This window comes from Plectropomus leopardus, chromosome 18 (genome assembly GCF_026936395.1).
Source record: "Plectropomus leopardus strain MGB_pleo_1.0 chromosome 18, ASM2693639v1, whole genome shotgun sequence".
In the NCBI taxonomy this organism is placed as follows: domain Eukaryota; kingdom Metazoa; phylum Chordata; class Actinopteri; order Perciformes; family Serranidae; genus Plectropomus; species Plectropomus leopardus.
In genome coordinates this window covers 16,793,372-16,819,385 of record NC_142193.1, presented here as the reverse complement: position 1 = coordinate 16,819,385, position 26,014 = coordinate 16,793,372, and the positions used below count along the sequence as shown (strand labels likewise).

Genomic DNA, 26,014 nt, shown 5'->3' with positions numbered 1-26,014 from the left:
ACAAGTGTCCAGCTCTAAATTTACTCATATGCATATGTGATTTTTGTCTCATGGGTGAGTGTGTTCGAGCGTCAGTTTTTAAAGATGTAATCTGTGTTTATTGATGATAAATTCTAGGATGCATGTCAGGGCACCCAAATAAAAAAAACAAAAACCTGGAGGTCAATGCCTTGCTCAGGGACCGGGTTAAACTAAAAACACCAACAGCAAGGATGCAGCACAGTCCTCTGACCAGTGTCGCTTGTGGTTCGCTACACTGCCCCTTTAAGAATTAGGATTTGGGAGTGACGCGGATATGAAAGCCAGTTTATCCCTCTTTCCTTCGCTATGAAAAATATTTGGATAAAACTAGACTAACGACTGCCAGCCTTTGTTAATTAGCTAATCATGATGCCGGTTTAGATTATTTGCTGAAGGAGTCTAAACCGGAGTGCGCAGTGGTTACGACTGATTTATCACCTCGGGATTAGACTCGCCAGGGCCGTCCTCCGAGCTGCTGGGATAACTTTGGAGAAGTTCTTTGTATTCGGGATACTCAGACAGCTTGGCCGACAAGCTGAACATGGACTGGGGCACAGAGCTTTGGGTGAGTCTTTCGTTTTGTCTGCTGTGGTAGTAATACGTATAGTGTGAAAATAATGCGATTTCTTAGACAGTGCTTGTCGAGAAAGTCGTTAAACGTCTTGTTGTTGAGGAATAAATATCTGAAGAGGCGGCGAGACGCTGCAGAGCGGTGCATTCACGAACGTGGTTCCATTTTCGGACAAGTGTCTGTCCTCAGCGTTTGGTTAGTTTAAAACAAAGAGTGGGTCAGCTGAAGCCCAACATGTTGCTCTTGTGGAAGGTGAAGCAGTAAATCATGGATCCACGTTTGCACGCATATCGATTGGATGCCTTGTTTTTGTTTGGATCTTTAGTTTTTAACTGTGTTATTGCCTGCCGTGTTTTTATAGTGGGATATCTGCAGTGCACGAGGCAAACAGATGTGAGTTGCATAAAATCAAAACTTATTATTGCATTGGAAAGAAAGCGGTAATTTTCTCTCTAAAGCCAGGCATAACTCACATAGTCTTCTGTTTAAAACATCTAGAAGTAGGCTAAATCAAAATTGTGGCAACATGTCTATTTTGCGATTAGTTTTAGATATAATACCTGTATGTCCCGCGTGACTGACAACATTGTTTACTATGAATTTTCAGTGATATTTTGATGTCAGGTTGAAAATGGTGCTTGAATGTTATTTATTCTGCACACACAAAGGCGTTTTAAACGTGCCGAGGTGGGTTGTACCCAGTGGGATGGCTCACTGTTTACAGGCTGGCACGCCTTGCTTCCATAGCGATGAAATCAGATGCTGTCATTTGTCTTGACAACAAGCTTCATCACTGATGAACTGCCTCATGTGTCTATCTGACATGATTATTTACTCAGCAAACACTGATTTCAAGAGATGTTCATTTTCAAATAAGCTGTCATTTGTTGGATTGAGTGCAAATAGATACCTATAGGATGTGATTTTTTAAATTTTTTGTAATTGGGGCTCAGTCGACCATTATTGTAATAAAAGGAGCAACTTGTAGGATTAAGTGGCATCTAGCAGTAAGATTGCAGATTGCAACCAGTTGAAACTTCTCTCCCAGTTGTTGTTTAGGAGGTTTTCACTGGGAGCTGAATTATCCACTTAAATCTCTTGCTTTTTCTCAGAGCTGACCATGTTATTTAACCCCTATAAAATCACTTAATAGAGCAATTTCACATCACAAATCAGTGTTTTTCTGACACTCTTTGGCTCTACACAGAGGGAATGCTAACTATGGTGGCCAATGCGAAAACAGGAATGGCCCTATCGAGAATCAGTATTTTGTTTGTCCATTCTGGGCTACTGTAGAAACATTGTGGTGCAACATGGCAGACTCCTGAGATAAGGACCTACCAGGCCACTAGGAAGTGCACCAAGCTTTGAAGCCAATTTCCATAGTGGCCAAACACTGGAATTACTTCACCCAAGCCCATCATGCAGTGCCATTAAGCCCAAAAAGACTTTTTTCCCATAGACTTACATTTGGAAAGAGACGTCTGTGAATCACTATCAGGATTTAATCAGTTTGGTCTGATAACATTCTGAAGGTCTAAAAGAGCCGCAAGATTGAATCATTTTATCCCCATTCAAATTGGCGGAGCACCAAACTAAAAGTAGCCGGCTCGACTGGTGGAAGTTTCTAGTGCGCTTGTTTTAAGGACCCAATAACACAGAAGCAGCGCTGATCATCCGGGGAATTTCATATCATGGAAATGGAGCCTTTTTTTGGCTCCATGTGCCACTGAGCAGCTTTCATAGGAATGAAGTCCCACCTGCAACATTTTAATCCGTTCTCTTAATCGTACGTCTGTGGTACCTGCTCCCCATGTTGATGTAAATGTGTCATTCTGGTAACAAAAACACAGCAGTTCTTATTTTCACATGATTATGAGAAAGCACACATATCATACAATACATTGAGTTTCTGCCAGTAGAAGTAGAAGTAAGTAGTATCCCTGTAAATTCAGCTCCTTCAGCTGGTAAATTGCTGCTAACAGTAGTGACACTATCCAGAATCTAAACAAACCCTGTTGAAAAATCCCACCTTATAACAAACAGCCACAGTTTTGTGTCAGTAGCACTGTACCATGGTGATAAAGCCACACATTTGCAAACACTCACACATGCTCAGGGAACCTGGATATGTAAAATGGAGCATTGCAAAGAGGAGGATAGGGAGGTTGTGACCTCATTACAGAGTCTCCCCCTAGGCCTCTTCCCCGGTCCCTTTTCCATGCTGGTGCAACAGCCTAATTAGTTTTGCCCTACTTTGATTGAGTCAGAGAAACATCCGTACCCCCAGTATTAATCAGCCAGACTCTATCTTTCCTGTTCGTGGCATGAAGTTGCCGCACTGGAAACTACACATAAAAGCTGCCATTCTTTCTTTAGTTGGTGGGAATATAAATGAATTCATTCAGTGTCTTTGTACAGAAGGTTTATTTGGCTCTAGCCGCACCTGTCTGGTCGGACAAAGCCCCGCAGGCATAATTCTAGTGTTTGTCTGAAGAGTCCTCACTTGGGCCAAGTCAGCTCAATGGCATCTGTCCTGATTGTCGTTAATCCAATGGCTATTTTAAGGCACAAGTTTGCACAGTGCAAGATCAGTGTCTAAGCTGTGATAGTGAGTGCTACCAGGCCAGTCCTGAGAACCACAGTGTGGCAGGTCTGGTCGGGCCAGGCCCCTAATTTTCTGGAACACAGGGTGACTCAGGAGTGAAGCATCCACCCAAGCCTTGTAGGTCGGTGACTTTCTGGGTGACTCCTTTTGAAGTTATTTGGTGTTCACTTGATGCCAGTTTTCTCTGTAAGTATTGGAAGATGGATTGTAAAAGACATGTTGGATGCACACAAAGAACTTTGATTTTGAAGCATGATGTAGCAGTCTTATATTAGCCTCAAAAATAGGTTATAACTCTCCATGTTTGGAAGTTCTATAATTACCAAGGCAGATCTACTTACATATCAAAAATGGTAAAATGAGTGGAGGCGAGAAAGATGCTGATAAATGTTCCTATTAGAAATACATTACAATATGTAAAAGCTGGACCAGTGGATCCCAACTGGTCCAGCAATGCAGTCCAGACTTCTCCTTAGTCATTAGTTCAAAGTCCACACATTGAATGAATTAAAACTAATTGCAAGACACCTTAGAATAAACACTTTGTGCTTCGCTTTACTTCAAAATAAAGTGGGTTTTTTTTTACAAATTTGAAGCGTTCACAAGTCACTTTAAGTCCATTTAAATATACAAGATGTTCAGGAGCAGTTTCATATACAAACTGTTTGTGATCTATGAAAATTATTTTAGTACAATACGAGTCTATGGGGACCTATAAAGATCATTTTCACTGTGGCTTTGGATGGATTTAAATTATAGTGGTTTGACAGGCACTGGTGTTTGACGAGACAATGATTATGTCCTTGGAAGTTATTTTGATGTGTTTTAAGATGGTTTTAATTAGGATGGCTTTTCTCTAATTGGAGCACTCTTGTTTTGAATCAAACTGTCAGAGTTAATTTATAGAGATTATCAGATTTTTTCTGCCATTTATAAAAGAGCACATAGTTGTGGGTTCATCCAAGGCTCATAATTTTCCAGCAATGATGCTCTCAACATTAGAAACACAGGATGCAGAATGTATATTGAGCAAACTCTCAACTTACACAAATATGATGTCAAAAAAAAGTGTAATCAAGAACATATATATATATATATATATATATATATATATATATATATATATATATATATATATATATATATATATATATATATATATATATATATATATATATATATATTTTCTCATAGTTTTAAAGTGTGCAAAACTTTTTGTTTTTGTGTCTCTTCCGCTGTGTTGTCAGTTACTACTAAGGTCAGTTTCTGAATTTGTATTAAAATGATGCTGATTCTATCACCATAGTTCCAACCATATAACACCAAACACGACTTATACCCTAGAATTCATCAAAATACACCAGTTTAATTGGGGACCCACTCCGTTTTGCTGAGACCCACTCAAATGACCACCTGTGGCTCCCAGGGACTGACTACATTGAAAACCTATCAACCTCACTTTTGCTTTGGTGAAGTTAGTATTTCCATATTGAATTACTTTAGGGGTGATATGTTTCAAGTGACAGTCATTAATATGTTTCTTGACAACGTCTTTGTAATTCAAGATGTAAGATTGTAGTGAAACTAAAACTAAATCTTTTATTGTGGGCCAAATCAGCTCCATCCACTCAGCTACATCCCATCATATATAATCTTGTGAAATGTATTAAAAATGCTATTTTACTATTAGAGCAAGAGGCAGTAGGACAATAAGCCACTAAAGTGTGTTGTTTCTTTCGTGGTGTAAAAACTGGAGACTCAACAACGCCTGAAACTGTTTTTTATTTTGCACAACGCTGGGACACAGCATCCTCATAATCATAGTAATAGAATTAGAGAAGGGATGTTGAACTGTTTGCTGTGGTCATTTGACTGCTACATAAGAAAATGGCAGTTGTTGTTAGTTGTTATTGTGACAAAAAATGTCAGTGGGATTGAAAAGTGTGTCACACTCACTAGTTTGAGAGTGCCATTTGGGGCTATTCTTACCATTATTTTTCTCACAAAATGCAATAATCAAAGTTTTCCTCTCTCACTAACTTCACATTTTTTGCCTTGTTGAGTAATCGTAAAACACACTTCAGTCAAACTCGACAGAAACAAAATAATAGTAACAAAAAAATACTAGTTAGTCTTGTTAGTCATCTAGTTCCAGCAATCACCAACTCATAATAATGTAAAAATATGCTGGATCTACACATATTTGTATCTGCTGCCTCTCAGCCATCCGCTGAACAACATCTCTAATTTTTCCGAGGCAGCTGCATAACGTTACATTATGTTTCAACAAACACACAATTAATGGCAACAAAAGAAACAGAGAAATAACAGTGTCGGCAATATTGTGAATGTAACATATCGCTTATTGAACATGTGCTACTCCACTGCTCTTTTGGTCATTACTGCAAAATCTCAATCACAACTTTCAGCAAGTCAGATTATTTATATGTAAATTCATACAGATGTTACTCCGCTATGACAGTTGCAACGGCAGCAATACACATAAAAACGGTCATTGCTCTGAGCATCCTACTACCTTGGTTTGAACATAAATGTCCGTTCTACTCTCATTCTGTCTCTATGCTCGCAGTATTCCCTGATAAGCTATTGTGATTTTAGAGAAAATTCTGACGCTCTTAAAAAGATGTATTTATCACAGTGGGTGAACCTCATAAAGAGCACTGACGGATGGCATTAAAGGACAGCTGTGATTCTGGCCGTCATATCTTTAATGCAGAATGTTCAGTTGTCCAGCAAATCTTACCTGAGTTTGGGAAATTTTATCAATATTACAAGGAATGTATTGTGCAGCTGTGTATGGGACTGATGCATTGGCAGGTACTGAGGAGATAAGGAGCAGACAAAGTACAGGTTTGGGGACCTCCCTGCTGTCCAACCTACACAGACGCTACACCCAAAACAACTGCTTGCCTAACAATTTCAGACCTTTAATCTCCACAGGAGTTGACCTTTTTTTGCACACACTGCCACACACTGATCAGCAGTCCTGAAATGGAATATGCAAATAATACTTATCTATGCAAAATGCCTGTATCAAAAGATGTGTGTAGTATGTAACTTTCCTTTTCTACCATCATAGCCTTTTCACAAAAATAATGTACAAACACCATGTAGTCACGCAGTTAAAATCTATAATCAAGAACTGAAATATTTGGATGTTTCAGCTTTCTAAGTTACCCTTATGCAACTTAATTTATTTATACAGAACCTTTCAAACATAAAATGCTACCCAAAGTGCTTCACATGGCAAAACTGAAACAACAGGAAAAAAATTAACAATGGTAAAGAAAACTTAGCAAGACTAAAAATTAAACAAACAAACAAACAAACAAACAAAAACAGTTTTAAAAAAAGTACAAAACAATCAAATCTCTCATGTAGCTCCTGTTTTCCCAGGATTTTATTCTTATAAAATATCTTTTATAATTGTATATCATTTTATTTTTGTGAAGCACTTTGCATCTTTGTTGTAAATAATTGTAATAATAATAATAATGATAATAATTGTTATTATTATTAATAATAAAATGTAAAAAGTCAATAAACAAAAGTCAGAATAAAATAAACACCAGGGTTAATGATTAATGATTAAAAATAAAAAAAACTAAGTGTATAATATTTACATCAAAATAAAAATGTCTTTAATTTACTTTAAACAAACAGAGAGAGCTTGCCATTTTAATATCCAGAGGCAAGAAAGACCGTGTAGGAGTAAGGTCATGTATAGCTTTATAAACAAGTCAAAGAACTTCAAATCAAATCGAAAGGATACAGGCTGTCAGTGCAGTGTCCTAAGCAGTAGGGTAATGTAATCCACTTTCCTTGTTTTAGTTAAGACTCTGGCTGCAGCACGCTGAGTTGTAGTGCTCTTTTAGACTTTTTAGGTAATCCAATAAAAGGGAATTACAATACTCCAAATTGCTGGTAATAAAAGTGTGAGTGAGTATTTTAGCATCTTTCTGAGCTAATAAAAGGTCTGACTATGGAAATTTTCTGAAGATGCAAAGTTTGGCTTCGACCTACAGCCACTGTTCCAGCTGTGTGTCTGCCTTTACAGTTAGTTATTCTTAATTGTTCCTCACCAGTTCAATTGCATTTCAGTCGTATTTTGATTCCCACTGCTTCACTGATTATTTTATGCGTTTATGGTTACAGGCTGACACTGAATTGCTTTTTCATTAGTGGCAGCACATTGAAATTTCATTAATTAAGAATCTAATCTTAGATTCAAGGTTTTTTACAGTCAGTGTGTATAATTGTAGTCTTGTGTCCTGTTGATGTGGTGAGGTTGGGCTGGTTGCAGACAACTGCTGCTAAATCATTCATAAATAAATAAATTGTTAATTTTTGGGTATTTATAGGTTGTTTACTACTATTCTTTTCTACCATTTCCACCTGCAAGTCAAATGCACATCTACAACTAATAAGAAAATCTGTGTAAACGAAAGCACCTTAGGAAATTGGAAAGTCTGTAGTTGTAAGTCAGCTGTATTGACCATTGTTACTTCTGCTCCGTAATTAATGACTTTAAATTAAACCCCTAACGCTGCTTCTTGGTTAGATTTTATTGAGGTGATGGACTGCAGACCTCTAACCTTTAACTGTGCTCTGTGATTAAGTGAAACATTGTCTCATTCATTTGGGTTTTGTCTCTTGTCTGTATTTTACCTGAAGGGTAGGAAGGGTTCAGAAGAACATGGCCCAACTTGTCAGCAATCCCCTTTCAACGTGCCCCCTCCTCAGTACTGAAGTCAGCAGCGCGGAAAGCATCACGAAATTGTTTAAAGTGAAGAGTGAGAGACGACTGGCTTAGATATCGTCTCTCACTCTTAACAGGCTTGTCTGAGCTTGAAGGTGTCATAAAGTGCTCTACCAAATAAAGAAGAAAAGCAGGCACATTATAGCTCTATCACACTTTGCAATATGGAAAGGAAAAGTCAGAAAATACTGTTGCACTGTGCAAGAGGTTTCTGAATCTGAAACTAGTCATGAAATAGGTCAAAGAACTACATTTATAAGCTTATTTAATGTCGTTCTTGTAGCATTGCTCAATACAGCGGGATATGCATCAAAAGAGCACCTCCTGTTTGGTGCCTGCGACTCCTTTCATGATCAGTGGCAGGGAGCAAAGGAGGGCAAAGGGGCCACTGGCCTCCTCCTGGTGAAAATAATTTGGAGGCTGACATAACTGTCTTTTAAGAGGCTGTTGCACGGTCATTTTCTAAGCTAGCATGGAGGTAGTGGTATTTGTGAAATTGGACAATCCGAGGCATCCATTGGAACCAACCATAGACTTTATATAAAGATGGACGACATATTGGCTACCCAAAAGTGAAGCAAAAACATCTTGATCGGCCCTGGTGGCTGGCTGCAATATAGGCCATTCACCCAGCTCCCTCCATGTTGGATGGGACATGGTTCAAACTAAAAGATTAAAGTATATATCTACTACATTTTTCCCAAAGATGGTTTCTGTCATTTAAGGTGGTTCTTTTTACCCTGATGTGTCCAAGTGTTTGTTTTTCTGATACGTTTGGTTTTAATTAGTTACTTGCTGATATAAAAAGGAGTTTTGACGACATGATTGAAAGCTGTGTGCAAATCGGTGTGCTCGTGTTAAATGGCACTGCTTAAGATTTATTGGATGGATGTTTGGGCAGGAACTTGATACTTGGAAATGGCTACTGCGTAGACTGTGGCTCCAAATGACGTGACAGGTGCAAATGTCAGTGGCCGCATCTGGGATATTTCGGCCTCATTTTTGTATAGTGGGAGTAAGTGGAGATGCTTTGTCTATATTTATATACAGTCTTTGTCTATGGTACCAACCATGTCTGCAAAGCTTGTTGGGAAGGGGGCTAAAAAATGATCCACGTGGCCATATTCTAAAGGGTCTCTTGAACTCTCATCTCAAGATATCAGAATGAAAATGGGTCCTGGTATGCACTAGTCTTCCCTAAACTTGAGAAGGCTTGTTGTTGTGTTTCTCACAATCAATGTACTCCTTAAAATTAGGAGCTGTATATTTGTCTTTTAAGGAAAAGGAATGAATCAAGCAATTATATTCAGATCCATAACACATTTTTTATTTATTTATTTGTGATTTGTGGCGGCCCACCACGTCTAAAACATCTGCTGCCACATATTGATTTCCTATTTTTGGAGCAGGGCTAGTTCATTTGAAGCACTGTTGGAATATAGGTATACCATTTCTTTATCATTGCACCACACTCTTGAAACGCAGAGCATACTCTGGGCACAGACGGAGCAGTCGAACACCAGATGCACTGCTGCTGGGGAAAAATAAAGAGCTAATGATGAGTTCTACCTTCGCTGCCTTCATGGACCTGCAAAAATATCCAAATGAAGAGAGGGAACACAGAATGATGAAAAAGGAGCATACACTCAAAATATGCCTTTTGGTTTTGGTTTGCCACCCCAAAATTTTCAGTGGCCCCATATGGCCACCTCTGTAAAAAAAATTCTGCAGCCGTTACTGGTCATGACCCTGTGTCCTTGGACTGCCTTCTCTTGTTAAAGACTCGGGTGTCTTGAGATTTAAAGCTGAGCGGAAGTTTCAAAATTACTGCCAAGATTTTGTGCACATGTGGAGAGCATCCGTGGAATCCAACATGCGGGAACAGGCGTCAGTGTGTTTAGTTTATTGCCTTCCATTTTAAGATTCATTTAGATGACCTCAAACTCAACCAGAGAAATATCCCAGTTATTACCCAGAAGTTAACACGTGTTGGCTTAATATCTTTCCCCTTATGTGCTTCTTTCTCCAGGACCAATGTGACATCATTGAGAAGCACACTCAGTCTGGCCTGGAGCTGGTGGAGAAGTATGTGAAATTTGTGAAAGAGAGGACAGAGATTGAGCAAAACTATGCCAAACAACTGAGGTAGGGCTAGCTCTTGTTCTCCCTCGCTGTCTGCCTCAAATGCTTTGTGTGCGAGTGCAAAGCAGCCTGTGCCAGCATGTGTGTGTTTGCTTGTGTTTGCATGTTGAAAGGCTGTTTATGAAATGTTTGTGGGATCTTATGACTACATTGGAGACAGAATCGAACTTGTCTGTGAAACACTGGCCTCATTCTCCAGCTGCAGGGTGCTCGTTCTCTCCCTCTTTCTCGCTGCGTCCTCTCCCAGTTGTCTCCCAGTCTCCAGGCGGGCCTACATCTGTTGCAGTGCTGAGCTTTGCTGGAGAGGAGAGGAAGTGGGAGCAGACTGGCACATGATAGACAGGATGTGGTCAGAGAGAGAAAGAAAGAGTGAAAGAAGGAAGAAAAGCTATTTTAATATGTTCATATAAACCGACTGCTGTTTTTAATCCAATTGTATAAAAAGCTCAGTGGTTGTGTAAAAATAGTTAAATATAGTAAGGTTTCTTCTTTTCTGTCCACAGGAACCTTTCAAAGAAATACAACCTGAAACGAAGTAGCAAAGATGAACCAGAGTGCAGGTGATCCATTGTAAAGCATGTCTTTAAACACAGATAGATTGATTATTGGATGTTTTTAGGTTCAGTATTTACTCAGCTGAGAAACTGTGGCAACTAGAATTCTGCTTCCTGGGTCAGTTTAGATTTTCACTTACACACTAGTAGCTTTTTAAGCTCTCACTAGGAGAAACTAACAAACAAAAACAGAACTGAACAGCCAATAATATCACATTTAGGAAATGCCCTCTCATTAGTTTCATTCGTGCTGTAGCGGGGGGGGGGCTGCTTTTGAAGCCATCTAAATGCCCCTAGAAGGAAGCAGGAACAAGGAAATCATGAGCTTCTTATTATGACTTGGCGTCCACTGCTGACTGCTCTTTGAGCCTGTGTATTTATCATCTTATCAGTGGTCTCATCACTGTGTTCTTATTGTGCTACCCTTTCCTCTCTCCTCCTCTTAAATGGTAGGTTGTCCAGCTACCAGTCGTTTTTGGACATCCTGAATGAGACGAACGACTACGCGGGGCAGAGGGAGCTGATTGCTGAGAACATGATGATGAACATTTGCATTGATCTCACCAAGTACCTGCAAGAGTTAAAGCAGGAACGAAAGACGGTGAGCGGGCAAGGAGTGCATCGTGTCAGGCTGGTTTAAGTCCATCTTTACAGCCCCGTGTATAAAAAAAACATGTTGAATTTGACATGTCCATAGATAATGTGGTGTGTTGAGACTAAAAATGTAACACACTGAGTTCAGGCTTCTTTTTAAAAGGCAACTTATCGAAAATTTCCCACAGCCTTTGTTGCAGTAGTTGTCTATCCTGTGCACGACTAGTCCATTTATTGTTGCCACCTCATCAGTCGACTACAGAAATATCAGTTCTAGAACTTATTTAATTATTTTATGTGATTGAGTTTACGCAATGAAATTGCCATAGTGAGTATCAGGCACACTTTGTAAATATTTATTTTCCTAAAAAATATTTCTTTGAATGAATGTTATTTGTTAACTTTTATTTAGTTAGTTGTCATCATGTTTTGTAGGATAGTGTGTAAAGTGTCATGTTTTGGCTGCATTTAAAATATGATTTTTGGTTATTAAAAAATGCAATTAGTGATTTCAAAAAGCCTTTATAATATCTGCAGTATTTTTCAGACAATGTTTAATAAGTTTTGCTCAATTTTGACTGTTTTCGGAGTGTTTTCTTAGTTTATACTAGTCAGCTAGTTAGGGATGCAGTGGTATGAAATGTTTACCGTCAGATAACCGTCTAAGAAATTATTATTGATTCATGGTATTACATTATTATTTTTATTATTATTATTATCAGTTACAACCACTTTTGAAGGAATGAAAACAAGCTTTTTTGTTTTTGGTCGAATCAACACTTTATTATGGTTAAAACATGAAAACAAATTTTAAAGAAAAAAATATGTGCTAAAAGTCTGACAGGAAGTTGAGGAGGAAAGGAGATGGGCACACCCTGGCTAAATTCTCTGGCTGGTTGCACTTTTCTCCCTATACCATAGATAAGCAAATGTCCATGGTACGATAACCGTTAATTATCAGGACACAGTATATGGTTTCAAGTTATATCGTTTAACCCTAGTCTAAATTTAAACTTAAATTAAAATATCGGGGAACTTAGTGATAAGGAATATCCTTTGTGTATCCTCTAAAACACAATTGTAGATTCATTTTCGATTGATAAACTGACTAATCGTTGTAGAGAGTATTTAGTTTGTGCCTGCATACCATAGTCAGTAACATTTAAGGCCATGCCTAATGAGATTTCCAATTGGAGTGTACAGCACACACTGCTGAGGAGGAGTGTTCATGGGAGGAGAATATAGGGAGATCTAGAGGAGGAGTGGAGATGGGGAGATCTCACTGTTGTGGCAGGAAGGAGGCCTTACTTAGTGTCTCCAGGGGGAGGCATGGTCTGATCGGTGGTGTGCCATTTCTCTATGAGGAATGCATTGGCTCTGTCCCACTTAAACTGCAAAAAAAAACACTGCAGCCGTGTACAGGCTCTCACTGCAGACGTGATGTCTCAGACAGACACTCTGGTATTTGTTTTCTTGTCTGTTATGTTGTCTTACTTTTGGAGGTCATTGTTTATTCAGTGTCTGCCCCTGCACATGGCTGTCTCTCTTTCTGTCATCTGACCCGCCTCCCCTCCTCTCACTCGGTCTATTTTTATGAATGTCTGCAGTATCTGATGGAGGCCAAGAAGGCCCAGCAGAGTTTGGAGAGCACCTACAAGCAGCTCGACAGTGTAAGTCTAGACACAGATTTTTAAAAGATTTTTCTCGAGGAGGCATCCATCATTTTTAATGTGTCATGTTTACATTTTTTGTGATAAGCAAAGCTGTTAGATATTTTTTAGAGCCTCTTTAGTCTTTGTGTTGTGTTCATTATAAAAGATGGGGAAAATTCTCCGTAAGCAAATGACTTCATGTCCAAAGTCATTTGGCTATATTTGTAAAGCGGGTGGACAGATCAGAAAGCTGTTCCCCATTTTAGACTCATATCATCAGTCCAAGACCTATTAAGTTATGATTGGAGATGTTCCCTCCCCCATCCGTCTTTCTAGAAAGACAGTGAAAAATGCTTTGCTCAAAATAGAAGAACCTTCTCATATTTCATTCAGGCACTTAGCTGATTGAACTTAACACAGGCTTTCTCTCTTTTTTTTTCCCTTACATCTTTTCTTTTCAGAGTAAAAAGCGCTTTGAGAGGGAGTGGAGAGAAGCGGAGCGGGCAGCACAGTATGCAGAAAAGACTGATCAAGACATCAATGCCACAAAGGCAGACGTTGAAAAAGTAAAAAGGGGGATTCTTCATTTGAAGGGCTATATAATAAAAGTATAATCAGATCCACTTGGTTGACCTGTTTGCTGTTTTTGTGGTTTCAGGCCAAACAGCAGGCTCATATGAGAGCACATGTAGCGGAGGAGTGCAAAAACGACTACGCTGCTCAGCTTCAGAAGTACAACAAGGAGCAGAACCAGTTCTATTTTACTGATATGCCACTTATTTTCAATGTAAGTGAATAACACGAGGCAACATGACACTATAACTGCCCTCAATGAAGTGATAAATGACTTGAATGACATATTGCAATATAAATTGCTATGTTACCAACATTTTTACACTGAACTCTAATAATTTTTAGTACTACGTGCACATAGTGGATCATTTACATTTTGCCAGTTTACACTGACTTTTAGATTTTTAGATTTCTGAAATAAAAATTGCACTAATATTGATTCAAAGCCAGAGATGAACTCCTCGGGTAAATTGTTTAATTTTACTTTACCTGTCAACATGCTTTAAAGAATACTTCACCCAAAAAATGACTATTTGTATGTCACTTACTCGGGGCGTGTTACATTGAATCCAAAATGGTGAATATTCTTCATGAATTGAAATAAAAAGGAAGCTGCATCTAACAGCCCATAACATTCATTCACTGCTCTCTCACACAACTTGTGCAGTATAATCCAAGTCTCATTTATCCTGTCGTAAGCTCAGTACTTCCTAGACACATACACTTTTACTAAAAACTCTAATACTCTAATCTGTTTATAAGTCGCATGCCCTGAGCATGCCTGAGCATGCACATGCATATAATCACCGTTCAGACATACATGCATGACCAAGCAGGCTGTTCAGCCATACATGAGACTGTACTGACTTGTTTTAAATAGTTATGTTTTAACACAAATGCATGTGTTTGGGAAGTACTGTGCATACAACTGGATAAATAAGACTTGAGAGTTTGTTAATAGATGTTTTAATATAGTTTTGCTGTTGTTAAACGTAACCCCTATTTACTTCAATTCATCAACAATGTTTTTCGTTCACTGTGGAGACATGTGGGAAAAACAAAGTTGTCTTCAAGAATGCAGGGTAACACACAGTGAGTAATTGATATACAAATAATATAATATAATGAAATAATAAAAATGTATTTATAGAGCCCTCTTCAAAACAACTTCACAAAGTGCTTCACAAAAAAAAAAAACATATTAAAACAGACAAGTCATAAAAGCAACAGGTTTTAAAAGAAGAGTTGAAAAACAATTTGTTCTAGAAAAACCAAGGACCAATAGACAGTTCAAAGGAAATTAAAACTCAAGTAACATGAAGAAAGGCTCTCAGATAAAAATATGTTTTAAGAGGAGACTTAAAAAGAGATCACTGACTCAGCCAACCTGATTTCCTCGTTCCAGAGCCTCGGGGTCCTGACTCAAAGCACTCTGTCCCCTTAAGTTTTCAGCCAGGCCTCTGGAAAAGACAAAAGACCCCTTCCCTAAGATCTCAAAGTAGAGGCCATAAAGGGCAATAAAAGTAAACAGTGAAACCTTAAAATCTATTTGAAAACATAGTGGGAGCCATTGTAAAGAGTCCAAAACAGGAGTTATGTGATCACATCTCATGGTCCTCTTTAAAAGCCTGGCAGCTGGTCATTTGGTCATTTTGCGGGTTAAGTATTCAGCTTTGAAGTTTTCATTATATTATTATTTAATAATCGTAAAAAACTAAACTTTCCGCTCAATATTGAGATGCATATTGTATTGTGTCTTATGTAATGTCTCAGCCTTAATAACAGCACTGTCTGAGCAACTGTTGTTTTGTGTTTACTAGAAACTGCAGGATCTGGATGAGAGGCGAGTACGGAAGTTGGCGCAAGGCTACATCTTGTTCTCAGACACAGAGAAGCATGTGATGCCTATCATCGGCAAGTGCCTGGAAGGCATTACTAAAGCCGGCACTAATGTTAATGAGAGGAATGTGAGTCTGTCTCATAAAAATATGAAATGGATTTTAATGTTTAGCATGACTTAATGCAGACTCATTTGTTTTAACTGTGAATCTGTTTGAAAATAGCTCTTGACTGCTCCTATCCATAATTGCATCTATTGCAGGACTCCATGGTTGTAATAGAGCAGAACAAGTCGGGCTTTGAACGTCCTGGAGATGTGGAGTTTGAGGACTACAGTCAAGGCATCAACCGAGCCTCGTCTGACAGCAGCCTGGGCACGCCTAAAGGCCCCATGGAACTTCTGGGGAAGAATAAGAGCAAAAACTTTTGGCTTTTCAGCAAAAAGAGTAAGGTAGGACATTCCACAGCCTCTCAGTCAAACATGTTTTTTGCATTGTGGTAATTGTGCAGTGAATGCACAAGTGACCCCCCCCCACCACCACCCATCAATGATTATCAGCAGCAGATTTGACAACCTGCAGGTGGGCAGTCAGTCAGATTAGTGGGTGACTCCTTGCAATGTTTTTTGAGTCACTGAGCCAGCAGGAAGGATCCAGGAAATCCCCTCTGCAGAGAGCACTGATGATGGACCTGTGGTTGTGGCTGCACACACACGTATACACAACCTTCTCATCTGTGAAGCTCAGTAAATAATGCATGAACCTCTTTCATTATATTATACATGAACTCACACACACCCCAACACTTCTAGAACAGGTCCTTTGCATGACTCTGTCCCTGAGTGAATAAACCTTGCCCTCCTCTCCCCCCTCCACACACACACACACACACACACCCTCCCTCCCTCCCTCCCTCCTTCTGCAGCGTGGTTTCCAATAGGTCAACTGGCAGTCAGCATTCTGCTGTGCTTGTGCTTTCATCAGCACGGGGCCCAAACAACATTGAATTTTTCTCTACAGGCATCCACAAACACACTGCTTCTATTATACTGCCCAGAACCTAGCATTATGTCTCTCACCACAATAAAATCTTTGTACCAACCACTGGGATGACACCAGGTTTGCCAGGTCAGAAAAACTGGATCAGATCCAAAACTTGCTGTTTTTGAATTTGGTCACCAGAATCTGTTTGGGTCAGGAGTGCTTCACTAATGCATGGATCTTATCTCAAAGGAGCACTTCTTGCTGAGGTCCAAAACTGAACTGTTGATATGAGTAGCTGACCACTAACCAGCTCACGCACCCCCTCCTCCTGCCTCAGCACTAAACGTCCCTTCTTTCTTCCCCAGCAGTGTTTGCTTGTTCAGCGCCTCTCTTCTCGCTGCATGTCTTACTGGCTGGGTTCTGCTGTGCACTCTTCCTGTTCTGTGTATGTGTGTGGCACACTGCTCTGTGTCATCAGTCATGCTCTCCCAATTAGGCCTGCAGAGCAGTTTGAATAGGAGGCTGACTATATTGGCTTGAGTGAGCTTTTTAGTTTATGCGGCCCCTTAACATTCCCTCTCTTAGTCACTCTCCTGTACTTAGATTCCCATAACTCTCCAGAAAAGTAGCACATATCCAGTTGATGCTCACGTAATGATAGTGCTGTACTCACAGCTCTCAGTATTTACGCAAGGGACCTTGTTGTAGGTGTGGTTTTAGATGTTCACTATTGAAGACTAGAAGACATCAGCCTCCTGTGTAATTAAGCTAATAGATCCCACCCCCACCTTTCCACTCAGACACACAGGTGACACCGAGAGGTTTTACTGTGTTCACAGTGGGCATGTTTTCAAGTTAACCTCTTTCTACAAGGTTAAATGTCCCAAAAAATCTATATGCGCAAATAACTCTATGGTAGTTAAGGAGCCTATTTATAACCATAACACTGATTTATGAATTGATATAATATGTATATAGGTCGGGCTCAATGGGTAGCACAGGCTGAACTGTGAAAATGCATTTTTGCACGGAATCATAATGATTTTGTTGGCTCATTCAGCTTAATGTTTGTTTGTTTTTTGCTCATAAAACAGGTCTTATTTTTATAGTTTTGGCCATTATGACAAAAAAATCACATGGTTTCTTACTGTAGACACACCGGGATGTTGCAAACAAACCAGAAAGCTTTGTAAAATGTGAGAATTGTTTTAAAGCAAAAGATTATTAACACAGTATTTATCATACACTAGCTCATTTGAGCATTAAATGCAATAGATCTTTAGCAGTCAGTATTTAGATAAGCTTGGTTTTACCCATTTGGGGAGTAAGAATTCAGACATGCAAGTCCTTAACTTTGAGTTTCGAGACCTAAACATGTCATAAAGTGCTCCTCACTGAGTGTAATGTCAGTATCAAATTTCCAAAAATCATAAATGCTTTTTAAAATTTGTATTTATTTGTCAAAGCAAGTTTACCTAAAACTTTTTTTCCCTCTTAACTATTGAGGTAACATTAGCAATGCGTTAGCTTGCTAACTCTTTAAATATTCGCTTCGTCGTCGTGTTCTTTGTGCAACTTCAGATGTTTAACAGAATTAAACGTTGTTGCGTCTCTGATTATAACTTTTGACCCAGAAGTTTTGCATACTGTAAGTTGATTTTTTTGTTGTCCGCTGCAAAGTTTTTTGTATAATACCAACATTATTTTGGTGTCATTTTTTTAGACTGGCGCTCAGTTACGTAACGTTAAATCTTCATGGTTCACTTCTGCAACTTAACAGGATGTTTTTGGATTAGTTCAAACTAAGTGGATCTGGGGAATTAAGTGTCATTAAACACTGTTAATGGTTAATTAATTCAGGAAATGAAGGAAAATTTACGGCACACTTTTTAACTTACATACTTTTAAATCTTTTCGCTTGCAGGAAGGTGGTAAATATTTTCAAGTCAAAAGGCTCAAGTCCAAGTGATCTGCATTTAAGCCCAAGTTGAGTTGCAACTTTTATTTGATTCTGTCAAGTCGAATCTAAAGTCATTAAAATTGTGACTCAAATCTGACTTGAGTTTAAATCATTGGGCTGAAGTCAACACCTCTGCTTGGCAGCATCACCATATCTCTAAAATGAGGCTGGGGAGTAAAAAAAAAAAAAGTCCATGATTCGTAATGCTATGAAAACAAGTAAAAAAAATTTGAAAAATTCTTTAGCAATTGAAATTTGGTTTGGTGTAGTTTTCCTGCCCCTGTTCCTCACTGAGACTCACTGTAGCCTTCAACCATGCTTGAGTTTGACTGCGGGTGTGGGGCTGCTGTGGCTCTGGAGTAGGAGCCATGGTCGGTTGCTCGCTGTCTTTTCTTTTTTTTTGCTAATCAGCGTGTCGATAAGAGCCGTGGTTGGTTGCTTGCTGTGTTAATTTTGTTGGGTTTTTTTTAAATCTGTATGTCAATAAGAGCCAAAGAGACAGATGTGTGTTTGTGCTTTCATGCTCTCTTGGCTCGTGCGCCGGGTTTGCTGCAGTGTTTTCTTCCTGGCTTCATGGTGTGCTTTAAGGTGTTGATGGTGTCTTTTTCTTTCCCTTTGTCACTATGTTGTTTTTGTCCTCCCCTTGTCTTCCCTTTTTTTCCTGTCCTTCCATGCCCCTCTCCCCCCTCCCTGTACACCGCCTGCATACTTCATGCTCGGGTGCTGGTACTTTGGGTCTCGCCCCAACCCCAGCTCTCTCCCTCCACGCTCCCACCTTTTTCCACACCCCCCGCCCCCTCGCCCGCTAACGGACCCCCTTCCCCCAAGTTTGGCCGGGATCCCCTGTCGTACTGTTTGAAGGAGATCAATAAGACAGTCAAACCCAGAATCTCTTCCTTCCGGACACTCAGGAGATCGGTGAGTCACCAGAGGGGAAGGTTTGGGTGCCCGGAGGCCTCCACTCGTCAGGGCTCGCACATCATCCTGTGTTCCTTTGCAAGAATGACTGAATTCCTTAGCTGAAAAAAGACTAATCACATTTTCAACACTTAGTCATGTAGAAGATTTTACATTTCACAATGGCTCTTTTGCTTTTCTTAAAGTAACAGTGTGTAAGATTTAAGGGGATTTATTGCCATCTAGTGGTGTGGATTTCAGATTGCAACCAGCTGAAACTTCTCCCAGTTATGATTCCTTCAGTGTTAATAGCTCAGGAGGTTTGTACTGGGAGCTAATTCTTAAACAGACCTGGTGATTTAAGCCAGTAAAAACACTAAATAAAGCCGTGTCATGTCACAAGTATTTGTTTTTCCTATGCTGTTTGGCATATTGCAGATGGGCTGCCAGCCCGGCACCTGCCAGTGTGTGCTCAACCTTTTTTTCTGATAACTTAAAAGGTGCTGACCTCATTTCTAATCGTTCAGGAGGTATTTACAGGGAGTCAAATTGTGTGAAGAGGTCTCCTTCTCTCCAAAATAAATGGATCTGGTGATTCAGAGCAGTAAAAACATGGAATAAAGCAGTTTCATATTATAAAACAGTGCACCTTGTCGCTGAATGGCCTTGCACTTGTTTTGCTCCTTTCTAGTCGTTCAACCTTTCAAGGTACTTTTACACTTCAAGTTCCATTCACCCATTCATGCACATATTCACAGACTGGTGGCCAAGGCTGTGGTGCAAGGCTCCATCTGCTTCAGTTTTAGACATTGACACAATTTGGGGTTCAGTATTTTGCTAAAGTGTACTTCACCATGCAGACTGGAGTTTTGGTGATCGAACCTCTGATCTTTCGATTAGTGGACGACCCGCTCTGTCTTTTGAGCCACTGTGTTGGCTGACATGAAAACACGAATGGCTCTATCTAGACCCAGTGTTTGGTTTGTCAACTCTGGGTTTCTGTAGGATCATGGTGGTGAAACATGGTGATCTCCACTGACTAGGACCTGCTGCCTGTGTAGCACACAACAGTTCATATTTTGAGGTGATTAAATACTGAAGAAAACATACTTATTTTATTCCATTTCTGCCAATATGTCCCCCTAAATCCTTCACAGTGGACCTTTTATTTATACATGTTAAAAATGTAAGAAGTGAGGAAAGCAAGAACCACTTCAAAAACATTTTTTTATGAGATTTGTGCATAAACATACTGTTTCTTTTTCCCCTCAGAAGTTCACTCCAGAGAGGATGATGGTAATACGAACATCACAAAGCTGGTGTGAGGGACTCTGTTGTGTGACACATAAAAATGACCACCTTTTCATTACAAGAGCTCATCTTATCAAAAATAATTTCCCTTTCAAAAAGCTCTATTGTACTTTATGTGATTAAATGACTGAACTTGCAGCATCTATGATGATTTTATGCCGCAAAGGGTTTGTCCACTTGAATTTGTATTGAAGAGGTGGCCACCTGGTGGTGGAGCAAAGGAGGCGTTCGTGGTTACACAAGAGGAAACAAATTTCAAAATTGCCTCAATTAGTCTCTGCACTTTCTTGGGTCCCCTTTTTCTGTTCAAGATTTCATTTCCCAAACATAAAAAAATAAGCTAATATGAAGTTTTGAGAGATTTCTACCTCACATTTGTTGGTTTTGGGTTCAGCTCACTGTTGTGTATGAGCTGACGTCACATTAATAAGCCTAACAAATGTGTAACCAGGAGATTTAGTGTTGTGTCGGTTAAACATTTCCCCTTGAGCTGAACTCAAACCGCAGGTTCCATGTCCCTCCTGAGGTGTCTGTTTCTTCTCCATGGTTACAGTCATTATGAAACTGTGAAGTGCAAGACAAAGTTCAGTGTTAACATGCCCCTTCCTGTGAACTCTTGCAGCCTACAGTGACAGAGGACTTCGCGCATCTTCCTCCAGAGCAGCGCAGGAAGAGGTTACAACAGAAGCTAGAGGAAATTTGCAAAGAGCTGCAAAAAGAAGTAGATCAGAGGTGTGTGTGTGAGCGTTTGTTTGTATACGTGGGTATCCTTCTGCGTATTAATAACCATCTCTGTTAGAACTCCCCTGGTGGGAGTGTGGATATCATATTCATGCAGAGCACATCTGTGTGTATATATCTCTGTGGTGTCTGTGTGAGTGTTTGAATTGTTTACTCAGCTCTGAGCTCTGCAGGGAACTGATTTCTACTGAAAGTCACCCCCTCCTTCCTCCCTTGTTCCTCTCCCTCCCTCTCTCTCTTTTTAGTGAGGCCCTGGGGAAAATGAAAGATGTTTATGAGAAAAATCCTCAAATGGGAGACCCTGCTAGTCTGGCATCTCAAATCAGCCAGACATCCCAGAATATAGAGCGGCTCAGAGGAGAGCTCAACAAGTATGAGGTAATCCTGACCTCTGTTTGTAATTCATATTATAAAGTCACGATTTACCATTGTGAGGTGAGCCCAATGGGCCATTTTATGTGATATTGCACTACACAAGTGAATCTGACAGTGCGTTAGATCTTGCTGGATTTAATGGCATCTAGCAGTGAGAATTGTATAGTGCAGCCAGCTGAAGCTTCTCCCAGTTAGAATTTTTTCAGTGTTCCTTGTTTAGGATTTTTTTACTGGGAGCCAAATTATTCACAGAGGTCTCTTCCTCTCCAAAAAAAAAAAAAAAACCCAACAAAAAACAAAAAACAAACCTAGTGATTAAATCCAATAAAAACACTGAATAAAGCAGTTTAACCTTACAAATTTGTGTTTCTCTTTTGATGTTTGTCTGCTTGCCCAGCACCTACTAATGTGTGTTCACTTTTGTCTCTGATAACTTAAGATCCAGACATTCAGGAGGTTTTTATCAGGAGCCAAATGATCTACAGAGGTCTTACCCCCTCCAAAACACACAGTCTGTGATTTAAACCAGTAAAAATACTGAATAAAGCAGTTTTACGTGTAAAAAAAATTAAAAAAAAATTAATCCCACATAGGCTGAATGCATGAAATGTCTAGAGCCAGTGTTTAGTTTGTCCGTTCAGAGCTACTCTACAAACATAGTAGTGAAACATGGCGGACTCTGTGCATGAGGACCCGCTCCCTATTTAGATAAAAACAACTCATTCTGAGGTAATGAAAACACAACATGTCTTATTTTTAGGTGATTATAAACTAAAGAATAACATTCTACACAATGCATCACCATAAACAGTATTTAAGATATGTCTCCTTTTCATCTTCGCTGTGGCTCTGCTCTGTAGACTTGGCTGGCTGAGGCAGGAGGTCGAGGCGACACATTGCGCTATAAAACTCACACATTCAACAACAACGGCGCTCACGATGTACTCAGGTAACACAAACTTCCACTAATAGTTTGTTTGGCAAAATGATGTGCACAGGAAACCTATGTTTTTTTTTTCTCTCTCCAGCCCTGATGGAGCTCACTCCGATGAAAGCACTCCTGATCCCTCCCAGGCCATCTACGCTGAGTTTGATGATGACTTTGAGGATGAGGAACTAACCACTCCTATTGGGAAATGCACAGCCATGTACAGCTTTCCTGGTATGTCACAGGCTGTTTTAGCTGACTGGGATATATGAAAAATATTCTCTGACTGAATGTCTTAATGAAAAAATCAGTTTTCCTTTAAACCTCAGCTATCGGTTTGGAATTCACCAGGTTGAAGGAGAGGTTTTTTCTGATTTACTATTTCTTTGAATAGGAGCAATCTACATGGAAGTGCTATTAGCAAGGGGTGCTATTTGGCAGTAACAAATTAGTGTATTTTTAAATTTTTATCATTTGAGGGCGTACATATTTTCCCAAATTATAGCCGCTTGCCTTTTGATAGGCAAATACCTCATGCTCTGTAATTCTGCAGGGAGATCCCCAGACTTTTTGAGAGGATGTTGTTCTAACCTGAAAGAAGGGCAATTTCAATGTCATATGGGATTTAATGAACATATTTTCTGGCCTTATCATCCCATATTTTAATTTAGCTACATCAAGTATTTTACTTGAGCAACAGGCTCTCCAAACGCTCTCTGAACTGATGCGTCTGGAGTTAGCCCCTTTAAAGAACAGCACTTTCTTCGACATTATGTTAGAGATGAAACAAACTGACAATGTCATGCACAGATGTGATAAACTCTGTTATTGATTGAAATTTTCATAAAAAACCACCGGCTCAAAAATTATAATTCTGTAAAATATTTCAGATATATAATGTTTTAAACATATAATGTATTTTGCATTTAATAACATTTTTTTAAATACAGAATTGTGATAATTATAAATATTTTTTTCTGAACATTTTAAAAATATGTTTTAGATCTACTTTTTTTGCAATTTGTGTGTCAGTTTGTTGTCAAGTTGCTCATTGCCTTTTGTCACATGTTTTTGAAAGAATTTAAACCAATTTGCACAGAAAGGAATCAGTGCTTGTGAAAGACATTTCAGTGCAGCACAAGAAAAGTGATGTCGATCCAGGTATTAAAGGGTGAAGCCATTTTTCCTTACTCATTTTCACAACTTAAAAAGACTGAAACCCACCAGATCGTTCAAGGGTTTGCAACAACGGTGTCACATGAGGGTTTAAGAAACATTGCTTTGTGTCATGTTGTTTTGGTCTCACTTTTGTTAATATGGGCTACATTGACTCCTCTTTCACATCAGAAAAAATAAAACATTTTGCCAAAGAAGGCAAATGTGCTGTTGCTCAGGCAACTTGAGCAAATACCTGTGCACATCCCTGTAGTTCTGACCATATTGTTACTTAGCAAATAGGGAGGAAACGATTTCGGGAATCTGCATGAGGAGCAAGATCAAAACCATATCACGAGTCCCAGATTTTTTTCTATGGCTTTGCATGCAAAACACTCAAGGACAAAACAACAGGGATATTGGTACCATCTAGTTTGTCTCTCTCTCTCTCAGGTGCCAGTGAAGGGACCATCTCTATGCAGGAGGGTGAGGTGCTGGCCGTGGTAGAGGAGGACAAAGGGGATGGCTGGACCCGTGTCCGTAGAAACAATGGGGACGAGGGCTACATACCTACATCTTATGTCACCATCAACCTTAACAAATGACAGACAAATGAGGAGCAAGAGAGGATCACGTTACCAAACTGTATGCAGTTTTTCCTACGGGACCAATCGTAAAGAAGCCAAAGCACTATGGGCGGGGCCACTGGTGTATCCAGGAGGATCCAGATAAGGTGCTTTGATTTCTTGAGAGAGGTGCCCCAAATGGGCAGAGAAATGGCGCTGAAGGTATGTTCCTCATGGCTTACATTACATTATTGTCATCCTTGTTACCTAAGCCACCTAAACCACAAAATGATTTCACTTTTTGATATCATGTCACAATAATTTTCTGGTTTTGGTTAAAAAAAACATGATTGCATGAATCTTAGGCACCATCATGGTACGAGTGCTCTCCTCGTTCCGCAGCCTAATGAGGCATTATCTTCTGAATGTGAGGGGAAGAAGTAGAGGAGGAGAAGGAGGAAGATGAGTGCTGCTGCCATCTTTACACTGAGTGTTAATACCAGTAAAATCTAGGAGGACATTACCTCACCTGTTTACTTTTTTTTCCAGTTAAAAACTGACCTGCAGTTCTCATTCGACTCACGCGTGCCACTTTCTAGCATTACTAGCACTTGTGAAGATGAATGGCACCGTCACTTTGCTTCATGGTTGGACTTCAGATTATTTTGTCCCCGGGGGACGAGCGAGGTTCGGGGAGAATGCTTCACTTTTGGTTTTCAGCTATTTGTGAGACCAAATGTGTAGATGGCTCCCCCGTTGTGGTACATCACATGCACACAACCGTACACACGCTCTAATGTTCAGACAATCGCAGCCATATCATCATTTGGTCCATTTTCAATCTATAGCAGTAACAAGGATATATATAGCAGGTGTTTTCTAATAGTAACAACCTGAAAATTGTACTAAAAATAATTTATTACAAATGTGTATGTTCTATGAATAAAATCTTTAGATTTGACAGAAGTTGTACTTTGTATTAAGGATATTCTCAGATTGTTATTTTCCCCCTTGCACACACAGTGGACTGTCTGTAGCCACAAAAGGGAGTAAATAATGCACACATCAAATGTGCTACATTAAGACTATTGTATTTATGTAATAAATAATATATATTTTAGTTATCACGACACCACTATTGTCTTATTAGTTTTTTTTAACCATTCAAATAAAGATTGTTACATAGTGAGAGCAAACTAAAAGTCTCTAATTATGTTGCTAATAAGGTCTTGTTTTGGATTTACTTCACATCCTTTCAGTCCTTTCCACATCCTGTTTTTAAATGTTGTTATGGAGCCAGCAACAAGCAGTAACTGCTCATGTGTCTTTGGTGCCTTCCTCTTTACAAGCATTGTGTATATAAACCATTTTTGCATATAAGACGTCTTGTTTTCTTAATAAATGTAAAGCACATTTTAAAGTTTGAAGTGGTTATGTCATTTCTTGACTTGAAAATAAGTATTTGAAACAAACATGGTATACTGTATTTTGGGCGTTTTAAAAATAAAGATGAAGACAGGCCTGCACACTATAGCTCCCTAAAGTGCAATTCATTAGCACATCCACAAGTGATGTTATGAGCTGATGCTCTTCTCCAGACTGTTTTATTGTGCAATTTCTGGTTCACTTTTGTGGATTTTAGGCAGTAAGTATATTTATATAAGTACCTGTACAAAAAAAATGACCTTTTTTTATTATTAGGCCTTTTCTTATTTTATTAAAATGTATATTTATAGCCTGTATATTTAGATCTATTAATAAATA

The 26,014-nt window shown here is 39.3% G+C and overlaps 1 protein-coding gene across 4 annotated transcripts; it reads left to right on the top strand.

The window, feature by feature from the left end:
• The first annotated feature begins 260 nt into the window (after positions 1–260).
• On the top strand, positions 261–25,673 carry trip10a (thyroid hormone receptor interactor 10a). 4 transcript variants are annotated; one of them, XM_042504599.2, is made up of 16 exons: positions 261–586; positions 10,010–10,125; positions 10,626–10,682; positions 11,130–11,277; positions 12,878–12,940; positions 13,384–13,488; positions 13,581–13,709; positions 15,316–15,462; positions 15,597–15,785; positions 19,031–19,195; positions 20,447–20,470; positions 21,108–21,217; positions 21,472–21,604; positions 22,462–22,550; positions 22,630–22,763; positions 24,138–25,673. In XM_042504599.2, exons 1-16 carry the CDS (start codon positions 563–565, stop codon positions 24,287–24,289), a joined length of 1,785 nt encoding a protein of 594 aa, XP_042360533.1. In that variant the 5' UTR covers positions 261–562; the 3' UTR covers positions 24,290–25,673. The 4 variants fall into 4 exon arrangements, with proteins under 4 accessions (XP_042360533.1, XP_087947363.1, XP_042360534.1 ...); XM_088091237.1 differs by lacking the exon at positions 19,031–19,195; XM_042504600.2 differs by lacking the exon at positions 20,447–20,470.
• Positions 25,674–26,014: the final 341 nt, after the last annotated feature.

Excerpts from the sequence above, each read along its gene's own strand:
- trip10a (XM_042504599.2), top strand. The coding sequence starts at position 563 with ATGGACTGGGGCACAGAGCTTTGG. Across the intron at positions 10,126-10,625 it reads AACTATGCCAAACAACTGAG|GAACCTTTCAAAGAAATACA; the intron begins GTAGGGCTAGCT and ends TTCTGTCCACAG. Across the intron at positions 15,463-15,596 it reads CTAATGTTAATGAGAGGAAT|GACTCCATGGTTGTAATAGA; the intron begins GTGAGTCTGTCT and ends CATCTATTGCAG.